Source organism: Amphiura filiformis, chromosome 10 (genome assembly GCF_039555335.1).
Source record: "Amphiura filiformis chromosome 10, Afil_fr2py, whole genome shotgun sequence".
In the NCBI taxonomy this organism is placed as follows: Eukaryota; Metazoa; Echinodermata; class Ophiuroidea; order Amphilepidida; family Amphiuridae; genus Amphiura; species Amphiura filiformis.
This window is the reverse complement of record NC_092637.1, coordinates 61,591,049-61,616,414: the sequence shown is the minus strand read 5'-3', so window position 1 is coordinate 61,616,414 and position 25,366 is coordinate 61,591,049. Positions and strand designations below refer to the sequence as shown.

Sequence of the window (25,366 nt, the reverse complement as noted above, 5' to 3'; positions counted from 1 at the left end):
ACAGTAACAGTGCATGCACGTCATTAGAGGCGCTGTAGTTTAATATGGATATGCAAACGAGATGGCCGGTGACCGTGACTCAACTGTATAAATGATTATTCTTCGGGACACCTTGACGGATTTTCCCGCAATTGACACACCGTGCTGTAAGCATGGTAAAGTGAACCTGTATGTACCAAATGCATTTTTTGATATTGCGGTACATGCATGTCAGCTATTTTTATGCAATTTTCGGCCGTTGTTTCGGCCTACAGTTTGTTTAGGACTTCTGTGTTGTGGACCATACTATTTTGTTTTTACGAAAGTGATAATTTCTCCATCATTTTGTTTCAAGTTGCTTTATTTATTACTAAATAGCCTATTCGGTCTGGATATTAAATTGATAGGCCTAATGGTGCAGTGTAAAGGACCACGCGGTTATAAGTTGAGACTCCCAAAAGACTGACGGCGTGACATTATTCTTGAACAAATGAAATGATAATGATATTTTCAAAATGAATACTTACACCCCTCATAGGGGTCTATGTAAAACAGTCAATTATCAGAATTGCAAGTGTAGTCTAAAAGTGACAAAGAGATATTGTATTCTCTGGTTTGGAATGAGTATTTATGACTGAAAGCAGTTTAAGCAGCTAATTAGCACTAATTAAACATTTTGAATAAATAATTAGGTCTGTTAATGAAGTAAATTTTGATCACCCTGTATACATAGAAGCAAACATCGCACCCAAAATAAAGTATATTTCTGGTTGGCTTTTTCAATTCAAGCTCTGTTTGATTTCTCCTCAGATTGAGAAAATATTCCTGAAAAGAAAAATATACCACATGTTCCTTAAAAAGTTCATTTTTACACACTGTATATCGTCTAGTACACCCTGAATATTGATTTCGAATTTTGGTCAGTTTAATCTCTGTTCTTAATACTTTCCAGAAATAGGCCTACCTGTAATTGGTTCATAAAATGATATAACTATTCATCGCAAAATTGAAAGCAATGGCCATACCCGATGTCAGTCAATGGTATATCCAAACCACAATATGAACCTGAAGACTTAGACACTATCCATGCTATCAATGAGGAATTGCTATTATAATATAAATGTACATGTATTACCCCATACCACAGTATTATGTTTATAATCGTACCTAGGCCTTATTAAAGGCTCAAATGCATACAACTTTTTAACTCATTTATGTTAAGTACAAACTTGAGAATATGTTCTTCATTTTAAGTAAATTTAAGTATACCAAGAAATGAACTAAGTACTCAGCATATAAATTAATTTGTGCCCTCATTGTGGGGTTTTAAGACAAAATAAAATAAAGGAAACAAACATAATTCTCCTTTTTACAGTGTCGTTTCTAAAAGCTCATTTTTAAGCCAAAGGTCCTCTCAGTGAATGTGAAATCCAACATTTTTTCTTCATTCACTGCGCCGTCTTTTTTAAAGACATTTCTTGTCTAGGCCTATTAATCCAATGGAACAAAAACCAAACTTCAAGATATAATTTTTTGCTGATTAGATTATGGTATGATTGCATGATAAACCAGTGAACCGAATCTGACGAAAATTTTACAGGGAACAGAGTAAATGATATTTTCTCTCTAAGTCACGACATTTTGTTTGGCAGTAGGGCAATCTTTCACAGACAAGTATTGCTATCTTTGACACACCATTTACATACCTACTTGGTTTTAAATTTATCACTTTTTGGTTTTTTATTGCAGGAAAGAAGACAAGCATGGGAGGTAAGACACAAACTGAATTGAAGTATATCAGTTCCGGGAGCTGTGAATTTTGTTAACAAAGGAATAAGATTTTCGAAATTGATTTTTTGTGTCTTTTATTATATTATGAGGCAACTTATACGAATTCACCTTTTTAAGATGCTTATTTCCTAAATCCTAATAATTTCCCTCATAATACAATATACAGCATAGGAAATGGATTTTGAAACACTCGTGAAACAAAGGGAAACGTAAGAATCCACATTTTTTGAGATGCTTATTTCAAATTCTCATAATTTCCCGTGACGTTTGACCCCAAATGGGTCCTGTCAAATGTAAGGGTTGGGGTAGTGGAGCTTTTGCACAAGTTAAGGTCATGAGTTCGAGCAAATTATATCAGGTTGCGAGAAGAACGAAGAGGAAGCCGAAGAAATTGCTGAAACATACAATAGTCCAGCCGAATAAAATGTTATCATGGATGGCGGACACCTTCTAAAGACGCCTTATAATACGCCTAATCTTACACGTCTAAAATGCGTATAAGATGCAATATTAGACGTCTAAGAATTTTGCGGTAGATTTAAATCAATGAATCACAGTGCCAGAAATCCCAAACAGCCAATCATCTAAAGCGTATTCAATTATTGACCAATGAAATCTTAGACGCGTAAGATTTTACACGCCTGAGATTTCTTACACGTCTAAGATTGATAATTGTAGTGATGGACGGTGTATCACCAATGTGATAGCTCGCAAAAACACCTTGAACACTACTGGCAGCTCGTATTCCAGATAATACCATGCGCGGTGATCGGGGTCCTCTCGCTATTCCGAAGGTCCGCCATTCCGAAGGTTCGCTATTCCGAAGGTTCGCTTTTCCGAACGTGTAATTTTACCATTCGCTATTCCGAATGTAATTTAAAGGTTCGCTATTCCGAAAAAACGGTTCTCTATTCCGAAGGTTCTCTATTCCGAAAATTCCCAAAACACAAACAGGTTCTCTATTCCGAAAACAGAAAGGTTCTCTATTCCGAATATGAAAAAAGGTTCTCTATTCCGAATATTCAAATATGGGTTCTCTATTCCGAAAACGAATAAAGGTTCTTTATTCCAAAACAAGTCACCGTGTTCTCTGCTCCGAATATGAAAAAAGGTTCTCTATTCCGAATATGTTATATGCAGTGGAATTCGTAACATCATGGCTAACCGAGAAATTTTACTTGGTTTCTTTTAGGGCATTTTCCTCCGTCATCAAACACATCATTCTGTCAAGGCTAGCGCTAAAACTACAAAGGCCCCAGGGCCCATATGTGGTCACTAATGGGCCCTACCCCGTAGATTTATCCTTTGCCCATCTTGGTCCCAGAGGTCAAAGGTCACTAGCCTCAGATTTCGGAATTGAGAACCTTTTTTCATATTCGGAATAGAGAACCTTTTTTCATTTTCGGAGTAGAGAACCTTTTTAATTTTAGGAATAGTAAACCTTCGGAATAGCGAACCTTCGGAATAGCGAACCTTCGGAATAACGAAGTTCGCCCCAGTGATCGACCATAAAGTACGGCGGGACAATCAGTTCAATCATAAGTTACGAAGAAAATAACACTGAAAATAATAATCATATTATCCGGCATAGTTATGGCAAATCACAATGGGTTGGATTCAGTTCCTTCATTCAGAAACGCTAAAAGTATATGAATTAATAAGACAAAGAAATATGTCATAGATGAAGGTAGACTATGCCATAGTCGATTTTTGATAAATAAAAATATGTTATTATTCATGATGAACGCATTCAGCTGAACTCGAAATTATACTGATATTTATTACATCAAAATACTAGTATAAAATGGTTATGAAAAAGTTTATATAATTATATTTGTGACCGTTAAAGTAAACTATACGTAGGCTTATATTATTGAATGCAACATATCATAATGGCATAACTATAATGGTACTTCAATACTGAACAATTCTAATTTTAGAATCTGCCAGTTTATTAATCGCGAAAGCCCGAGTTAAAAATCATGTTTGTAGGTCTGATATCAGCGAGAATTTTTGTTCTTATTTTGATTGTTCTGATCGTGTGACCGCCATTTTTTAAGTGGCACCTGGCCAAAGAGCGTCCGTTGGTACGTTTGATAGAATTTGAGATACCGTGTAATAAATCTTAGGCGCGTAAAATCCTAGGCGTCTAAGATTTCATTGTCAAATAATTGAATACACTAAGATGATTGGCTGTTTGGGATTTCTGGCCCTGTGATTCGTTGATTCAAGTCTACCGCAAAATTCTTAGACGTCTAAGAATGTGGCATCTTAGGCGTGTAAAGTTAGGCGTATTATCGTAGGCCTATTTAGAAGGTATCCGCCATCTGTAGGTATCCGCCATCAAAATCCCATTTACGAAAACGTTTACCTATCTGTTTCTAAATTTGCGGGCTCTCAGGAAGAAGAATGGAGAAAAAGCCCAAAACCACTTGCATCCGTTTTGCGAAAGATGAGGTCTACAAATGCCTTGACTTTCCAAGAGATGACTCTCATCCGCAACCAGCGTACACTTGCACAGAAAGTTGACAAGATGATTGAAGTGTTAACCGGCAAACCAGTGTCGATTTATCATTCGTTTTTGGAGATCTTGAAAACAGACCATCCTGGCCTGTATTTAATCATCAAGAGCACAGAGGGTAAGGAACGCGCCATTAGATATCAAGAGGCTGGGTAGTTTTTCGAGAAAAAAATGTCTATCCACCTCGGATCAAACAATTGTTCCTCGGACCAGAAGAAAAAATCGATTTGATGTGATCATACTTAATATTTTAGCTTTGAACTGGAAAGTATTTGTGCATTTTGTGCGTGAAAAGTTATTTGTGACCGGAAACACTCTACTTCATAGATTTTCACCAAAGTCCACCCCAATGTCAAAAAATAAATCTATGCCTCACTGAATAGATGTTGGAATTATTTTTTGTTTTTTTATTCAGAGAAATTCTTTAAATAATATTACGAGTTTCGAAGTTTGTAAGAATAAATCCTTATAATCCTTAGACATGAATCTCCTTTGAATTTGTCCCTGCTAGGTGCTAAAAACGCTCCACGTGAACTTATGTTAACCTCAAATTAATGATGTGTTTCTAAGCACGCGATATTTAGGTGCAATAAAAGGTAAAAATATCGGTTTATTTTAACCAAAATTTGTTTCACAAAAAATAATGAAAATAGAGAACTTTCTGATTTAAAAAAAAAAGTCTCACCGAGGAGTGAAAAAACAATTACTTTACCGAAGTGTATTTTCTTTGGGCTTCAACGAGGTGCTGAAAAATTGTCACGACCCTAACTACCCAGCCTTCTTTGATATCTATTGGTGCATCCCTAAGTTAGGGACTCACCATTATACTTCCGGGGTGTATGTTGAGGGTTTAGGTCAGGGCATTTTTGGATTTTTTTTACTTACAGTTTTCAAGCATTTTTGCAGCTCCTGATTCAGTGAATGTTTGTTTTTGTTTTCTTCCAAGAACCCTGAATGTGGATGTTTTCAATTTTAATCGATTTGCGGAGGAAGGCATCTCAGATAACAATTGCTATTAAAGATGGGTCAAATACATCGATGCAGAGAATGATGAAAGTTAATCAATTCACGATTACGTTAGATATTGGTTTTGAAACTCCTGCCATGTGGAATGTTAGCTTATATTACTTATTATTTAAAACACGTCGTATTTTTTGATTTACTATAAAATATTGTTTTTAATCTTAATAGAAAAAAGGGCCTCAAAAAGACAGCTTGAAAGTGAAGGAGAACCATCAAGCAAAAGCAAAAAGCAGAAACAACTGCCCAACTATCGTAAGTAAAACTTTTGAAAAACAAATGGCTTTGATTCGACTCCGTATCTTTCCACAAACTGAATAAATTTACTTTTGTCTGTTTGCAATCATAATAATTATGTGAATTCTTTATCATATTATGTTTGTCTTCAACCATTCTCTATCATACTGGGAATACACGTGGAAAATATCAATGGCCAAACTCTAAGTTAATATTATCTCCCAATTACTGGTGATGCTATCATGCTAGTGTGATGATATAAGGTGTTTTAGAGCTCAGAGGATAATGATGATACACGAAGATCACATACATAATTATTGTTTGAGTTGTTTGTAAAATGATTTCTTCTTTCATTCAAATAATGATTTAAAGATATTAAATTATTTTAAGGGGGTACTACACCCTTCGATAATTTTTTTGCACTTTTCTCAAAAACTAATAACACACTGGTAACGAAAGTTATGTATATTATAGGGGCAAGGAAAACAATTACTAGCCTGGAATTTCAGTGACCCAAGCGGTACGTTATTTATGATAAGAAATGAGGTACCGCTAGGAGTAGGATGTACCTCATTTCCTATCATATATACTGAACCGCTTGTCTTGAGTCACTGAAATTTCAGTGTAGTAATTGGAGTCCTTGCCCCAATAATATACATAACTTTTGTTACCAGTGTGTTATTAGTTTTTGAGAAAAATAAAAAATAGTCACAAATTTACCACAAGGGTGTAGTACCCCCTTAATAGTACGAGTATTTAGTGCACCATTTGGCATTACAGTCGTGTACAATGTAGAATTTCGAAAATCCAGGGCGCCGTTGTAGAGCAATGACGCATTATAGGTTTAAGTAGCCAGTACGTTTTTTCTTTTCTTTTTTGTTATTGTTTGTTTTGTTTTATTTTTATTTATTTTTTTTATCAAGGTGGGCGCCATTATGATGGACCCAGCCTTTCGTGGGAATATGGACATAAATCTTATTCCAATTACGAGGGTTTATACTCATATAGAGACCAACATTTAAAATTTAAACCTTTGACCGCATATTGTATATAGATTCCCAGGTTGCATCGGATGAAGACATTGAAGATGTGGTTGGTACACTTACGGAGGGAAATCTTAAACAACTTCTGGAAGAATTGTTTCAAGGCTCGAAGTTGGATGAGATCAGAAAATCAGTCAAAGAAAGTATCCTCAAAGAGAAATGTGAGGAGATGAACAATCCGAAATACGAGGCCAAACTTTTGCTACAGTACTGGCGTGAAATGAAAGGAAAGGGTGCTAGTCGACAACAGATTCTAGATGCTTTGGAGCGCTTGGGGTTAAAACATAAAGCGTGGATACTTGAAACTAAATGGAAGAGCAGATACAATACCTTATCAGTTGGTATGTCAAAGTATTTTACCCATATCTTATCTTGAATACACCACATCGAATCTCAACGAGGGTGACAGAAAATCTGGTGCGTATTTTGAAATACTCACGCGACCCTCACAAACAACACCCCAGGTCCCCCACAGCCAACCAAAGTCAATAAATGGTACATTTTGATTGTGAGCATAAGGGAGCGATCGATATTTATGGCAGGGGGGAATGGGTAAATTTAGGGGGGAACACGAAATTTTTTTGTGGTAGGGGGGAACCTTTAGGGGGGATTGTTAAATTTTAAATGGAGAAAATTGGGAAAACTAGGGGGAACGCGAAAATTTTGAGCAGACGCGAGGGGGGAACGCGAAATTTTTTGTCGATATTTTTGCCAAAACACCCATTCCCCCCCCCCCTGCCGTAAATAACGATCGGTCCCTAAAGTATGTAAAAAGTATGCCCATATTATTTAACAAAACAATATAAAAACATGCTCACTTTGGTGGCAAAATCTAACTTTTTAATGTAAGACGAGGTTAGAATTGACAAGTGACCAAATAGTACAGTACGACTATAAGTCGTGTTCTTTTAAAACAAATAGTGAATTTAGATAATAATAAATTGGTCTGAGACCAAATAAAAAAAACAATAAAGAAGAGAGAAAAGAAGAGGAATGCACATTCGATTTGCCAATACCCTACGAAGTTAACTTTGTATTTACCTTCCATATTACTTGTCATCAATATAGTTGCCCAGGTGTTGACTGACGAAGATATTGCAGATGTGATTGGCAAGCTTCGGCGTACAGATCTTAGGCGCCTACTGAAGCAACTATTTGACGGTTCGGACTTGGATAAAATGAGACAAGCTGTCAAAGAAAATGTTATTGATGAAACAAAGGAGGAGTTGAAGGAAACAAAAGTAATGGCGAAGGTTATACTGGAGTATTGGCGTGAGACCAAGGGTAGTGATGCCACCCGACAGGAGATCCTCGAGGCTCTAAAGCAACTGGGGTTGAAATACAAGGCACTGGAAATCGAAAACATGTGGAAAGCTAAATCCTATTACGAATACGTAGGATCGAACAACATTCTCCCGTTGAATGACCACGAGCGTACAGGTTTGTATACCCTGTAAACCTAAAAATAGTGCAATTTCTTTCTTAATTGTAACCAGCACGCTTTAAAGAGCCGTCTTGGCTGAGACTGTTTGTACTGTTTTACGAGGGTTATTCAAAACGTACTACCTCCATCATCACAATCAGGATATTGAAATTACTCATTATTATACCCTTACATCACATTTCCATCAAATAACTTTTATTTTGTAAAGTAGGTAATTAAATGGGGATACGCGCGCATCCTGTACAAGAAAATATTAACACAATGGGGAACGATTGCTCGCTACAAGAGGAAACTGAATACTAGTAGAAAGAAAGTACAGTTTACCAACCCAAAGTGTTACAATTAAAATAAGACAACAAATAACCAAAAATCTCGGCATGGGATTCGAACCCACGACCTTCCGATCACTAGGTGGACGCTCTATCAATTAGGCTACCAGCTCCCACTGATAAACGGTGGTATAATAGAGCGTCCGTCTAGTGATCGGAAGTTCGAATCCCATGCTGGGACCCAGTTTCAATAACCACCGTTTATCAACGAAAACCTCCATTTTTGTCAAAAAGAGTTTCAACGAATAATTATTTTGCATTCATAACCTCCTTAAGTAGACATATCAAATAATTTTCATTTTATTAAATTCACGATATAATACAAATCTAATGACAAATTATTAAAATTTGATATTTTTCACATTTTGGAGATATAACAGTCCTCGAAGTAAATTTTATAAATTTAATGATATAGTCTTAACGTGTATGCAGCTGGGAGGAAAAGCCGACGATCAATTGAAAATGTTGTCCTTTCATATTGAAGATATGGATTTTTTCCCAAAAAGACCTAATTTTTTTGGTGTTTTGGGAAAAAATCCATATCTTCAATACGAAAGGTCAACATTTTCAATTGATCGTCGGCTTTTCATCCCACCTACATACACTTTAGGTAGAAATCATCAGATTTATAAAGTTTACTTCGAGTACTGTTAAATATCAAAAATATACATTTTTCACGATTTGCCATAAAATGTGTATTACATTGCGAATTTCAAAAATCAAAATTATTTGATATCAGAAGGCCATTCTTCGTATTCAGAATGCAATTCGATATGTCTGATGTGCTCTAATGTCCCACAATAAATACTGTCCAAACGTTCATACCCCTTCAAATATATATTTCAAAGTTCAAGGTAACTCAACTTATGGCCTAAAGCGCGACCCCTGATTTGCACGTTAAGCCTATGGAAAGCGATTTTGTGGCAATTCCGTGTTTGTTTTCGCGCGTCTTTAGATTGCGGATTTCCAAACGTAGGCATCGGACGGACGTCGCACAGTGTCAACACCCTGTATTATAAATATTTTTTTCCATACAGCTCAATACTCCGTTGAAATCAATATTCTATTATTGACACAGATAAAGAAAGTTTACATATGCATTGTGTTATAGGACGTGCATCTGGAACTTAACTGAATGGGCTAAACGCGTTCCTTTATACCTATAAAGTATAATTGTCATTCTCAAAATTAAATATATCTCAATTTTTACTTTGGATTTCAAATTTTTTACTTTAAAAATGCAATAAAAGATACTAAGTATCCACAGCAAGCTGCAAGGCCCCGTTAATTAGTGTACTGCTTTTCGAGTGAGTGTACTGGAAACAAAACCCTGGTTTTACCTGAAAACAAATTTTTGTCTTGTAATAGAAACATCATATGGGATACTAGAGAGCATGCACAAATCGTAATAATGTGTAGAATATAGAAACTCTGTTGTATCTCATATGATAGTCATGGTATGCTTAGCCTGAGTCGCTCGGCCTATCTCGAACAAAATCGCGACGCGTAGCTGTTGAAAAACGAGAGGATTCGCTGTACTACCACGGCAATTTTTAACACGAAGATATAGGGATGATGACGATGTGGGACGTCGATCTATTCAAAATGATATAGCAACCAAAAAACCGATTTACACTGGCAAGCGACCTCAAAAATTTGTATTGCTTTGATTGCATTACCAAAATCAATCGATTGAGATACCTAGCACTTGAGATGACTTGAGAGTCCCAGTTATATAATAGATGCGGTTGAATGATGGCCCGAATGATGGGCGGAGCTATTTTCCATATTTGTATTCATGACGCAACTCATCGACTTGGTCACTGTTTTATATGTTATAATGAGAGTGCACTGCTGGGGGTACTGAACGAATCTGTAAGAACCAAAGCCTGACGGCGTTGATTATACTGCAAAATATTGCGTTGGTCCTGTATGGATAATACAGCTCTGGTCAAAGATACTTATCAGCATTTCTTTGAAATCTACGGTTCAATGCGATCTATTCAAAAATTGTATTCATCTATTGCTATGGTAGTTAATCCGATTATTACGTCACTACGACTGCGAATACGCTGTAGAAGTGACGTAATAATCGTGACCTGTACCATACACTGGTTATTCAGGAAGGTGATTAATATCCCTGCATATTATGCCTCATCAATTACTTGGTATAAAAGTTACTGATTCACTATAGACGAATCCAAGTCCAGTCATGATCAGGATTTGGTCGGCCATTATTGGGTCCCCACAACACCAAACTGGTGTTGTGACTGCCCAATTGGGTGGATTAAAGCCGCTTAAAAATCGATGTTAGATTCTTTTGTGTTGTAAACTGTCATCATTCTTTTGTCTACGTGTAACACGGGTGATAGAATGCAGTTTAATATACCTTCCGCTGTGTGCTGTAGAGCGCCCTATAAGTATTGTGTAATAATAAATAATAATAATAATAAAGGCCGCATCATTTCACATTTAAGGTAAGATTGAGCCGACGGGGACCCAGCTAATGGCTGCCATTGAGGTGTAGGATTGCGTGAAATTGGATTCGTCTATAGGTCTTATACCAATGTATACTGCATTAATGTTTTATCATATTGATAACAATAAAAATGTGACCAAATGTTTATTCAATATCCTCTAGGGTCTATGGTGAAACGGATGTGCCTACTAAGCATGCCGGGAAAAATACTGACCTATTTCAATTCAGTTCATAGAGATGATATACCACTTGTGACCTTGTGACCTTTTTCGGTCGCCTATTCCTTTACATTGATCCGTGACCCGACCGACTGATTACCCCGGGCTGATTGCATGCAAAACAAATCACCAGATGACTGACTAAAGGACATAGTGCCACCACACGAGCGTTGATTAAATATGTGGCCTCATGCGATGCATACCGTGCGTATTAACGTACGTAAAAACGTACTGTCTACGTCGGCGTTTGGAAAATCGCAATCTCTCTTTTATCTATCTAAAATGCACGCGAAATTAATTTAGGAACAATCGCGTGCACAGTGGACTTCGGGTATATATATAAATGCGCATATATAAATGCGCACGTGACATCTACAAGTCGCCATACCGTGTTCAACGATGTAAGGTACCCGGATGTGCACAAATTCCACACGCAAAAGTATAGGCGAAAATGACAGGTTACAAGGAAAATTGGCTTTGCAAAATAGTGGCATTGATTGCAAAGGGCAAAATAATTTGACCCGAAACATAAACTCTTTATTTGGATTTTCCATTACGGATAGCTGATTTAAAAAGTTATATTTCATTATTTCCGTGCTAAATGGGCGTGGCAATTGGCCATATTGATGACGAAATGTGATTCTTACTGGCATTAAGGTCAGAACTGGGTACCTGCCGATGATGTTATTTGATAATGTTTGCACGTAGGGAACTTAGGGAGCTGTCATTTTCTTCGGAAGGAAGGGGTCATGGATTTATTTATTTGGGAGTCAAGATAAGTACCCCCCCCCCCCGTAGTGCCGCTGACCCTAATTTTAATTCTAATTATAACGTAAATTGAGGAAACTATAACTTTAGCCCTTTTCGGCATAATGACCCTCTCAAACTAATAGGCTAGATGTCCCGCCCGACCTCCTCAACTCTAACTTACTCATTCGCTGGCAAATGGACAAAAAACAAATTCAAAATGTGTTTTTAAGCACCTTTTTGTGTCCCCCATGCTAAATCGGTAATCTGTACACCCTTTGTCAACCTTTGACGTACAATTTAGAGTATAAACACGTAGATGACTGTACATGATCTAATCATCCCGGCTGGAAGATGTTGAGGAAGACTCGTATACTATACATCACGCTCATACGTTATATGACAATTTGACGTACAATCACGTATGTGATCCATGCTTTGAGGTTTATTCAGCTAGTAAGTTAGATCCGTCATACACATTATTGTCATGGTATTATATTGTAATATTGTATACGTCAATTTTGTTCAGTTTGATTCAACCGGCTTATAAAGTTTTACTTTACACGGAAGGGGAAAGTTAGCAAAAAAACAATTAATTTATGAGTGTAAAAGGGGGGAGGGGTGGTTTTGGGGGAAGGGGGGGGGGGGGAATAATATTTATAAAATTATAAGTAAGGCGAGAAAGAGAGAAACCCTGTTCTACGGGCGAACGGACCTTTCAAGTATGGTCGGTCGGTCGGTTGGTATTTAAAAAAAAAAATTAAATAACCCAAAAAAAAACAAAAATCTGTAAATAAATTTCAATTTGAGAAAATACAAAAAAAAAATTGTCCTGAAATTTCCGAAATTTGGGGTCGGCATTCATTTGTACAGGAAAAATTTGTTTCCCAAAATAGAACAGGGTTTTCGTTTTTCGTCGAATAAATAAATAAATAAATAAATAAATAAATAAATAAATAAATAAATAAATAAATAAATAAATAAATAAATAAATAAATAAATAAATAAACATTAGTTATGTTTGTACATGGGGGTGCTGTGCAATAATCATGATCCTTTGATATCCATGATTTATCCTTGCTAATTTATAGCATCGAACCTCCAGCCAATGTTCCTTGCCAGTGCTCGCCACGAAACAAGGTCACAACTGTAGCCACTCCTTCAATGATCGCCATTTCAGTGATTGACAGTGATGTAATGCAAATATGGCGCATTTATATATACAACCGAAGTCTACTGGTGCATTGACGCAAATAGGCCTACTTTTATTTCCAATTTAGTAAAGCTCCGATTTTGGTATAAGTTTAAAACCTTTAGATATGAATGAAGAAGAGGTCCAAAATATAGAAAACATTGTTTGATGTTTTTTTTATTACAAAGCGGCTTTTCAATATCATTGTTCTTTTTTGACTATTTTTTTTATCATTCGGCCTTATTGCATAATTATGCGAGTGGATACGGTATTCATACGTAGAGGTAGACACAATGAATAAAGAGTTTAACTTCAACACTACATTATTTTTCGCTCACCTGGAGCGTCTTCATTGATGACGTCATGTGATTGACAGTATATAATCAATCTAGTAACATCAAAGAGCTTTTATAAACATAGAGTGGCAATAGATTAGGTAACGCATTGTTCCTTTGTGCCGATTTGATTTACCGACACGCTATTCATCGAGAGGTACATTTGTTCGGGATAAAGGGCTTCCGCCATTAAATCGGTAACTGATCTGACAGCGTAAGTTAACGCTATAATAGGCAGGCTACTTTTAATAAGTGATCAAACGAAAGTCACGTGAAAGCACGAGCGAGAGGTACCTTTTGTTCTGATACAACTAAAGGGTGTGCTTGAGTTGTTGCATGCACACAAAAGCACACTTTACTGTTGATGTACAATTATTTACCACCCATCTTAATTTAGGCGCCTCATTTAAATAAATTCAATAGAGTTGCTGATCGATTACCCGTAACAATGTGCCATTGCTGCCAGGTTTATTATATCTGTGCCAATTTTGGAGCTTTTCACCAAAAGTGAACAATACTTTCACCATTCTGCAGTGCTATATAGGTCTATCTGTGTCACTTTCTATAATTAACTTCCTTCGCAGTATTATGTTGTTATCATGGTTATAGGCCTATTCAATCAAGTCAAAACGGTTTCTTAATATCACGAATATCCATTTTAAAAGCCAGAGGCAAGTGAGGGAGTGAAGGGGGGGGGGGGGGTCGCGGGGTGAAAAGAGGAGAAGCGGATGGGTGACCGAGATTGGAGAAAAGAAAGGGAAAGTGACTAACATAGCAATAGGTTAAAACATTTTTTGAATATACCGCGCTGCACCGGTACGTTCACGCGGTACGTAAATGTATTAAACCATATCATGCTGATCACTCACACCTGTAAGATTAGTATCTTTGAAAAGACCGTTATTAATTGCTTGTAGTGCAGTGCGACGTATTAGTCCAGCCGAACTCTGAACTCTTGTATTTCAGTAGTTTCTTCTTCTTCTTCTTCTTCTGCTTCTTCTTCTTGTTTTATACATGTTCAGGGGCCAAAACAAATATTTCACAACCTTTCAATATGTTTTCACCCTGGAAGATGTATTAAACATTATGAAACCCTAAGAAACTATACGTAACTTTAGTATATACATGTTGAGGGGCCAACTGGACTTACGGTCTTCTTGCGCTCAGGTCTTCATTTGACATAACCCATTTGGGGTCAAACGTCACGGATGAGAAATTCTGGTTAAAATGTGATTTTTACCAAAAACGCTTCTTCTTCTACAGATTACCTGGTAGAGTAATGAGACTTGGTCTTCGGCAACGGCTATAGCTGGGGCCTATAGGGTGTACACAGATTTGAGGTTAAAGGTCATTAAGGGGGTATTTCCGGTATATAGCCAAATACCTGCAGATTACATGGTACAGAGATGCGACTGACACATCGTCGGCTCCATTCCATAGTGGCGTATAGTGTTTTTATTATTTTTTTTAAATTGGCACATATGTTTTAATGATGTTCTCTTTCATTTTTCTAAGTGTCATCAATCAAAATTTGCTATTGATTAATTAAATGTGGCGTATATTTACAAAGTGAAATTTTGTGTTTTCCATAGTGGCGTATCGACCATACGCCACTTTTTATACGCATTTTGTAACTAAGACATATCGGCAAAACATTGTATGTCATAGTGGCGTACACCTCTCTACATGTCATAGTGACGTATCAGACCTATACGCCACTATGGAATGAAGCCGACGAAAAGTAACGCCATAAAGATTACACGGCGATCGAGGTGGCGTATAGTTTTGTACTTTTGCCAGCAATATTATGTATTTATTTCTTTTGAAAAATATATAAAAATAAAATCTTTTGGATCGTCAAATTTCAGGATGGGAATGAGAAAAATATAATCTATTACACATGGGGTAGTGAGGAGGTGTAACCTAAAAAGTGAGGTGTAACCTAAAAATCTAAAGCACTTGACCACCGCCCCGTCCTCGACCGAGAGGTACCGCCTGCCATCTGGATACCCAAACTGTTCTGAATCTCAGGATGCTTTCAGTTTAGGTCATGTATAGTGCACACCCCCACCGCACCGCGCCTACTGGCGCTTATTTGTGTTTTTGATAGGGCTGGTCCTTTACCAGAGTGAGGATGTGAGCTTCCTCTGCCTCCCTAGCTCATTCATCTCTGTCAGTCTTTCTGCCACTTACTTCTAGCTAAATTTTCTTTGTTCTTCTTTTCGCAAGCCAGTTTGCCAGGATAGGTAAGCCAATTTAGTTGGCTTTGTTAGGTTATCACTCCTTTTGTGGTTTGTCTGGGGATGTTAGGTTTTCATCCCACCTTCTAGGATTAGAGGTGCCTGAACTTCGGGATAACCATGACTTAATTAGTGATTTCATTCTGGGGTACAGGACACAGATCCCCAGTGTGAATGTGACAGCACATCCTCACACGGACAACACCCTACTTCTTTGTGTTGTCAGGTCAAAGCTAGTGTGGGAGCAAACTGGTATTGTGACTATCTCTCTCTATTTTTCTTGTACATCATATGATCCTAGTTAATGTGGTAAAATCATGGTAAAATCATCATTTTGATTTTGCTCTTGAGTTATATACGTCACATTTCCAACCAAGCATAATGGCAAGTCTCATGTTTTACCGAAAGCAAACCCTTGACCTAGTGTTTATTCCTGCCCAAAACTATAAATGTGCACCATGTACTTTTGCTATGCTCGAACGTTTTACACATTTGGCTGTGTCCCTAGTCTATTGATTTTTTAATGCTGTTATTATTATTATCATAGCTAAATTACATGGGAATGTTTGTACTTATTTTGTTATCAATGGATAGAAGAGCCGTGTATCAAAAAATAAATTATGTTGCAACAACACCCCTACTTTGTATTTCGATGAGTGTTAACCTGTGCCAGACAAACTAGGTTTGTCTCGGTGGGCACCAAATTTGTTTAGAGGAATCAAATATAAAGAGTTCAAAGATCACCAGTTGACAGTTTGGGGTTGCTTAGGCCAATGACTGATATTTATGTTTCTTGAAGCACATATGACGAGCTCTATTTTTCCTCCGTTTTACTTATCTTTTCCTCAACATTTATGTCTCCCGACAGGCAAATAACATCGTGCATTCTAATTAACCAGAGTGCTAGGGTATATATCTTAATTTAAAAAAGTGTTTATTACCTATCACTGGTGTTTATATTATTTAAAAATATATTTATGATGAAGTGCAAATGTTACAGTCAATTAGGCCCTATGTCACATGATCGATAACACAAGATAACGAAACATTTTAATAAAACCTAAGAAAAGACAAGAATATTGTAAATAAAACACAAAAATGCACAACATTGTCTAAAATAACGGAAAATATCAGTAGATATTCTTAGGTAACACTGAATTTCAGGAGATATTCTAAAATAATTTGCTTTTTAAGGATACTTTGCGTTATCGATCAAGTGACATAGGGCCTTCAATTGTACTTTTAATGTTTTTCTTTTCTGCAGGTATGGATGTGAAGGTGTCTGACAACGACATAAATGACATTGCATGTAAGGCTGATCTTGAGCGCGATGACCTAATGCATCTTTTCAGGGAACTTGGCATGAAGGGGTCAGCTATTGAGAATGCTGAGCGGATTGCAGACACAAGGGATTTTAAACTTCAGTCAATTCGTGTGTTAGAAACCTGGAGACAAAGTAATGGTGAAAAGGGAACAAGAAAGGCGATAGTTGAGGCTTTGAAAGAGTGCAGTTTAGTCGATGCCAAAGAGATACTAGTGAATAAATGGTCCCAAGTTTCCTAAGGTGAATAATTTCATGTAGCAATTTATTTATTAACGTTTTCCAATTGCAAGCCATGACATAAATAAAACCAAAAGAACTAAGCAATAAGATACATGTGAACCACCAAACATTCCAAGAAGGAAAGAAAGAAAAAAAAAAGAAAAAAGTTCCATATTCATTTAGACGTATCTTTGTGTATGCTTTTGTTCTTTCAGTATCTGGAGAGACAGCTGGTGAACCAAGTGGTGCTGGAGTCCTGACACCGTTGAATTGCTTAGTAGGAGAATGGGGAGGTTGGGCACCATGCGATAAAATCTGTAAATTAGGACTTAAACGCAGGTATAGAGTAGTCATTCAAAGACCCAAAAATGGCGGCGAGGAATGCCCAGATCTTATTAATATTCATAAATGTCACAGTGGAAAGAGATTTCCCCAAAGATTAGCGTGCGCAGAGAGAAGAATACTAAAGGAAACACGAAAGTATATGAGAAGGGAAACAAGGCATTGAGAAGTAAGAATAAATACACGATAAGGAAGTAATTGGCATACTGGGTCCGTATTCTTGAACATTGAACCTTTACCATGTTAACGTGTCTTGAAAACAATCTCCTTCAATTCTCTTGTGGCGGTCCTAGTGAACCACGGAACAGTGGAGAAAACATACCATTCACAACAACAAGTATTACTTGTCCTCCGAATTAAAAACACCCGTTTTGAAAAATAAATTACAATTATTTGGAAGGCAGGTAAAAGGTGTTTTGATCAGTTTGTCGCAAAATCAAAATGACATATCAGATACTGGTATTTTAATAAAGAGGCAATCATGTGAGTCAGCCCGCCCTCAAAGGATGCATATATGGAGGGCAGATACGATACTCAATGTCATTGTTCAAGAATTTGGGCCTTGTTTCTGCTTTTATAATTATAGATGATTGTAAGATTGGATAACTCGTTACGGCCGAGATACTGTGCAACTTATTTGAGATTTATGTCTTGGTGTAAAAGAAAACGGAGATGTTTTCCATAGGACCACTGAATCTCAAGTATGCCTACACGAGTCATCCTAACCAATAAGCACGCACTTCATAAAACGTGTTTTTAAGAAAGTTTTGAAAAAATAGAAAGGGACCATCGCTTATAATTGAAGTCATGTCGTCATGATAATTGCATACTGTAATTTTATAGAATATTTGCTTCATATTACATTCTTTTGGTTAAGGGATCCAAAATGAGCGTTTATTGCGTTTCGACAGTATTTTTTGTGGGACATGAGAGCACCTCAGACCTATCGAATTGCATTCTGAATACGAAGCATGTCTTTCTGATATCAAATAATTTTCATTTTTGAAAATCACAATATAATACAAATTTTATGACAAATTATAAAAATTTGATATTTTTCAAATTTTGATATATAACAGTCCTCGAAGTAAATTATATAAATCTAATGATATATTCTTAAAGTGTATGTAGCAGGAGGAAAAGCCGACGGTCAATTGAAAATTTTGACCTTTCATATTGAAGATATGGATTTTTTCCCAAAAAGACCTAATTTTTTTGGTGTTTTGGGAAAAAAATCCATATCTTCAATACGAAAGGTCAAAATTTTCAATTGATCGTCGGCTTTTCATCCCATCTACATACACTTTAAGTATAAATCATCAGATTTATAAAGTTTACTTCAAGTACTGTTAAATATCAAAATATCAATTTTAATGATTTGCCATAAAATGTGTATTAAATTGCGAATTTCAAAAATCAAAATTATTTGATATCAGAATGACATTCTTCATATTCAGAATGCAATTCGATATGTCTGATGTGCTCTAATGTCCCAAAATAAATACTGTCCAAACGTTCATACCCCAGCCCTTAACGAGCAAGGTACCATTATTAAGAAAATAGTCCACTGTTGTTATGTCACGTAAAAATTAAACTAATAATTGTGACAATAATAAGCATGCCCGACTTTTCAACGCACAACGTCTTCAACAATTTTCAAATTTCACCAATGGGAGAATATGCAATAATCGTCTGCGATAATCATGATGACACGGGCGAAAGAGAGTTTTAAAGATCGAGCAATTGACAGCGATAAGGGTGTATTACATAAAGGTTGTGATTGGCTATAATGCTAAAAGAAGCGAGCAATGGTCATTGTTTAGGGTGATTACATAAGGGTTGTGATTGGCTATATGGCTATTAGAAGTGAGTAATGAACATTGTTAAGGGTGTAATACATAGAGGTTGTGATTGCCTATATGGCTATTACGGTGCATTACAGGAGGGTTGTGATTGGCTATATGGCTATTACGGTGCATTACACGAGGGTTGTAATAATTGCCTATGCTAAATAAAGTGTGTGATTGAATGAAAAGTTGAGCAGTTGAAAGTTGAAAGGAAGTTCCTGTTGATGAATAGTAAAAATATGAAAAAAAAATGCATATCATTCTTTTTTTTTGTTGTTGAAAAAAGTGATAGTTCAAAATTTAAACATTGAATAACATAGAAGTTACGGGTATAATTAAGAGAAACAAAAAGGAGTATTTAAAAATTAAACGGTTTTGTATAAGGCCTAAGTTACAGGTCTGCAGCTAGCCAAAACTTGTAAGTAAAAAGTTTACTTCGGTTTTCTAAAAGATGCTCTTCCTTGAAGGACATAAATAATAATATTGTAAATATTTTGTGTACATATTCTTACATGATGATTTTTACTGTGTATTGTTATTTGCTTTGTGCCAAAGCTGTTTGATGATTGACATACACCCGTAAAAATAAGAGTCAAACTTGATCAGGGTGTCATTTGTGATCTTGATTTCTACTTGCTACACTCTTAAAACTACGTGGAAATATTTATCATGTTTGCCATGAAATGTGTAGTTTTTTTATCACGAAGATGGTCAAACCGTTAATGTACAAACAAAGTGTTTAAGCCTGTTTTATGTTTTTCAGCTGAAATTTGTGAAGAAATGTACTTGTTTTGTGAAGAAATATACTTGTTTTTATCATCAATTCATGTAAATATATTTGACTTCGTGTTGTTAACGTATTTTGTGTTAATATTAATTATATACTTTAAGTTAATATAGTATTATCGTATGCATTGTTAATTATTGGATATTTATAAATAAACAAACGAGTAAAATTGTGTGAATGCCTTTTGCTTTGTTTGCCTCAACGTTTACGTATTAAAGAAAGTCTCCGGCAATCATAACATTCAGCCTTATATGTTAGAAAAATAATTATCAAGCACGAATCACATGTTTTTATTTAAAGCAAACGTATATTAACCATAAAAACGAATAAAAACAGCCGGCTCTCAACACATGATATTCAAAATTCCCGCGCCGAAATGCTATAGTGCAATGATGTAATGGTAAAAACTAGTCTCCTTCAAAGCCGGGTCCTGACATTCCTAATGTTCGCGATTGAGCTACATTCAGTCTGGACCCAAGGTCAGGATAAACAAACCCAAGTATTATGCACTCAATAATTGAGACAAATAAAATGACACATAACAGCTGTTATGGTATAGCACAGATCCTGGGTATAGGTTCTATCATGGAAGAAAGAGATGAGAAGGAACCACAACGACTTCGATCGGCCAAGTTTTAATCCGCTTATCTATTGACGCATGAAAAGAAAAGCTATCAATGGTACTTACTTTCATGTATGATCCATTTACCGCGATCGATGCTTGGCGAAATCATTACTGAAAAAACTATAACAAACCCATCCAAGAACAAACAAACGCTACCCAGAAGTAAGATTATGGAATTTCACTGATGCTCTGAACATGTATAGTAGCTTTGTTTTGGGATCTACAGTCAAACTGTTTTCTTGATCGTGTTGTGTAGAAAATGTCCTTTAAAAAAATCGAAAAGGTCATCAAAATCGGCCGTTTTTTTTGCCGAGTTTCATCTTTAGCAAATAAGGTAAGATTTTGGTGACTTTTTCGATGAAAAATAGATGCAAAATGTTCTTAAATAATGTACAATGTTCCGGTTGAGTCCGGTACATGAAACCTGTTTAATTTAATAGTTTATATGTGTATAATCGTAACTACCTAACTCGTTTCAGTGCCAAAGACTGCCAACTCTGAGAAAAAAGTCATCAAAGTTCGGGAAAATTGGGCGAAATGGAAGAAAAAGATGTAGGCCATCAATGACCGATGATCACGTCACGGAAGGTCATTAGTTCAAATCATCCTTCAGACACGCTCCAGAAGACATGCAAATACATGGAGTACAATACCAATCACCTATTTAACGCGGGGTATTGATCAAAGTAAATCCTCATGAATAACAATGTCAATTAAATGTCGGTAAAGGGAGTGGACAAAGTGAATGCGTTCGTTGTGGTTCCTTCTTATCTCTTTCTTCCATGGTTCTATATCAGTTCGGGGGCACTGCTAATTCAAAGACGTCTCTGATATCAAAGACTCTTCAGTGCCGAGACACCTGACAGTATCATAATTCAGAGACGTCTCATAAATCACATACTCCCTAGTCTCAAAACCCAGCCGCAAACGATATTAGTAAATGTTGGTGAACGTGAACCGGCGCAGCGGGAATAATTTTGCGAGTAGGCCTAATCAGGGTTGTAGCTAGCCCAAGTTGAGTGCCTGCTAATTTTACTATCCAATTCATGAATTAAAGCGCAGGCTCGGGGTACACTCTTTATATTAAACGTGAGAAATCGGGGAATGCTAAAAGAAATTTTGTTGCTCTTTTTCATAACTTAGAGCTTAAATGCTGCAGAATAACTGTGCTTCCTCGACGACATTTTGCAGACTTTCATTTCTCCGTACACATCAAAACTCAACATGTGGTGATGAATGCACCAAAACTTTTACATTAATATTTCATAGAGTATTTATACTTGAACTGCAACATTATATGGGGAGTAGTAAATTAATTGTTCAGGCCCCGACTCATGGAAACAATTTCAACCAATACCAAGAAGAAACTATATAGAAACATTTTTATTCACTATTTCATTAAAACATTATTATTTCCCAAAATTATTATCATCGTTATTATTTACAGGGCGTTTCTAGATTCCGAGATGCCGGGGCTGAACTGAACAAAATTTCAAAATGTTGAACATCGGCGTGGCAGCGCCGCTAGGGTTGTCTGAGGGCGATGTGCCCCTCACCCCTCCGAATTAGACATTTTTTTCAATGTGAAAGACCCAATGGAGCCATTTGGTGCAACATGTTTATTGGTTATTTTCGGAGCATATACTTTTTACAGATTTCCAACTGAGCTGCAAATTTTAGTTTTAAATGAATAGGCCTACTTGTGCTCAATAACTCCTACAATTCAGCCTAAGTGTAGCCTTTTTTTGTTTTAACGCAAGGGGTGCTTGAGGGGGATCTGCTATAATAGGCCTATACGCATATATCTATGAAAGATAGGCCTGTAATTCATAACAATTTCCTGCGGACCTGACTTCTGGGCCGCAAATGTTATGGGTATGAACCTGCTCAATTAGGCCTATATGGATACTTGCAAGTTAGCCTTTTCTTTTTGACGGAGAAGGGTACCTGAGCGAGAAAGGTGTTATTCGACTGTGCTCTCTCAGAAGTTGGGGAACTTTTCAAAAAATTAATGAAAGGCACAATAAAGTCATTTTGTGTAAAAGTTTACACTTATTTATTGGTATTATTTTCGGCATAATGGATTTCAACGGACCCGAGTTGTGAGGGGGGGGGTATTATCCTCAAACTAAAAGCCATTTGGTGCAACATTTTGCATTAGGCCCCTATTATTAACTTATTTTTCCGACCATCATGATTAAGCATAGCCTAGGCCATAATAATCATGTCATGCTAATGCATAATATGTATTTTAGAACGGATTTCCAGTGGGTGCGATTTCCGTGTCACAAATTTCAAGCATGTGATGCGCAATAACTCAGATCGTACTCTTCTTCTTTTCTTCCTTGTTTTCTTTCCACTTTTCTGCCTTTCTTTTGCATAAAAATGCCCGGACATTGAAATGAGTGGGTGGCTGTGGCAAAACAAAATTTTCATCCCAGTTTTGCTAATATTTTGTGCCGATTTTTGTAACATTTTCGTCCCGGTATTGGTATTATTTTATATTTGTTTTCAGTTTTCGAGATATTTATTTCTTTCAATTTTTGGGAAATTAGACCGAAAAAGTAGGCCTTTTCCTTTTCCCTCCTTTTTCCGTCCTTTCGATTTTTTAGGGGGCACTGTCTGTATACCTTACTGCCCCACTGGCTTTGCCCAGGCCCGTACGCAGGGGGGGGGCGTGCAGTGTGGCAAAAGGAAAAAAATAGTTTTTTTTATGCTTTTTTAGTCAAAAAAGTCCAAAGTTTTGGGTAGAAGGTCCACTTTTTACAAAATTGCACCACCCCCTGGAAAAAGGTCCACCTTTTAAAATCAGCACCCCCCTAAAAGAAATAATGCGTACGGGCCTGGCTATGCCACTGCTCTGTCACTCCCCTTCCCCCCCCTCTCTTCCCTCTCCCTTCTCTCTCTGTCTCCCTCTTTTTAAGACCCGAGGGCTGCAGGCCCCAAAGCCTCACCCCCTGGGTACGCGCCTGGTTTACCGTAATTTGTTGATCTATTTTGAGCCACCTGATCATAACATAACCCCACCCTTATTAATAAAATACAAGTGTCCATATTTATCCAAATTCATCCCATGCATGTGTACCAGAGGAGTCAGGCCACGAGGTTAGGCCTGAACGTTTCCGTAGGGGCCTACCATTTTTGTTTTTGAACATATTTTTGAAAAGGTGCCGCCAGCGTGCCGCCACAATGCGTGCCAAAAATCGCTCCCTTCCCCTCGTTGACTGGCAAAAAATTCCTTGTCCCCTCATTTTTTGCCTTGCCAAAATATTCACCCTCCCCCATGAAATGGGATTTTTTTTTACTTCAAAACGTTGGAATTGGGCCGTAAATGGCTCGATTTTGCAATCTAAGTATTTTCTGAGACCATTTGTCAGAATTTGCACAGATAGATATGATGTTTGCACAGATAGATATTTCCTAAACATAGGAAAGCATGTTCTGATACATTCACCTTCGTGCCGAAGTGCTGCATCTAGCGCCGAATTGTCAAAAAAGCACGACGTATGTGATATCACAGACCCCCGTATGTGAAATCACTGACCCGTCTTTGATATCAGAGACGTCTTTGAATTAGCAGTGCCCCCGAACTGATATAGGAGATCCCAAGTATGGTATAGCACAGATCCTGGGTATAGGATCCTGGGTATAGGTCCCATATAGGAGATCCCAAGTATGGTATAGCACAGATCCTGGGTATAGGATCCGGGGTATAGGTCCTATATAGAAGATCCCAAGTATGGTATAGCACAGATCCTGGGTATAGGATCCTGGGTATTATGTCCTATATAGGAGATCCCAAGTATGGTATAGCACAGATCCTGGGTATAGGATCCTGGGTATAGGTCCTATATAGGAGATCCCAAGTATGGTATAGCACAGATCCTGGGTATAGGATCCTGGGTATATGTCCTATATAGGAGATCCCGGGTATGGTATAGCACAGATCCTGGGTATAGGATCCTGGGTAACCTGGGAAATTCCCAAGCCTTAATTATAACATTAACCTTTCACATGACATCACTTCCTGAGGGGAATGCTGTGACATCATTTCCTGAGGGGAATCCCATAAGATGTCATATTCACTTTAAAATCTCAGGGGGTTTCCAAATATTCCAAATTAGATATGATTCAATTTGTTTTTGATCAAGTTTATCCAAGAAAGGGGAATCCCTAAAATGTCTCATGAAATAGATTTTAATTGTAAACAAAGACAAATCATCAAATTAAATTACTCAGGGCACATCACAATAGGAGATCCCAAGTATGGCATAGCACAGCTCCTGGGTATAGGATCTTGGGTATACTACTACTAAGGTGACGCAACTCAAGTTCAAGAACATGATGCGTTGTGACTGAAAGAGTTATAATATACAGTTATTTAACAGATCCCACAAGTCTCTGCCATTCTGTGCGGTTTTGCGCTACTCTGAAGGCGTCCTTGATTGTCAAGTTATTGGCGTTGAGATCGCCTATGAGCTGAGCTAGATTTGTGCGGCGAAGTGCACCACCACGGCGATAGGCTTCTGTGGCCTGATTGTTAGGGTTGAGGATGATGGAAAGTGACAGTTCAGGTCTCCTTATTGCGTGGCCCACAATACGTAGCCTGTTGCATGTGAGTGTCAATCTTGGGTATAGGTTCTATAT

The 25,366-nt window shown here is 37.1% G+C and overlaps 1 protein-coding gene across 1 annotated transcript; it reads left to right on the top strand.

The window, feature by feature from the left end:
* The first annotated feature begins 1,344 nt into the window (after positions 1-1,344).
* Positions 1,345-17,630, top strand: LOC140163123 (uncharacterized). The gene is made up of 7 exons (XM_072186499.1): positions 1,345-1,749; positions 4,172-4,409; positions 5,483-5,566; positions 6,603-6,932; positions 7,660-8,031; positions 16,840-17,139; positions 17,334-17,630. Exons 2-6 carry the CDS (start codon positions 4,223-4,225, stop codon positions 17,136-17,138), a joined length of 1,272 nt encoding a protein of 423 aa, XP_072042600.1. The 5' UTR covers positions 1,345-1,749; positions 4,172-4,222; the 3' UTR covers position 17,139; positions 17,334-17,630.
* Positions 17,631-25,366: the final 7,736 nt, after the last annotated feature.

Coding starts and splice junctions, on each gene's coding strand:
- LOC140163123 (XM_072186499.1), top strand. CDS start 4,223: ATGAGGTCTACAAATGCCTTGACTTTCCAAGAGATGACTCTCATCCGC. Junction 5,567..6,602: donor GAAACAACTGCCCAACTATC/GTAAGTAAAACT, acceptor TATTGTATATAG/ATTCCCAGGTTGCATCGGAT. Junction 8,032..16,839: donor GAATGACCACGAGCGTACAG/GTTTGTATACCC, acceptor TCTTTTCTGCAG/GTATGGATGTGAAGGTGTCT.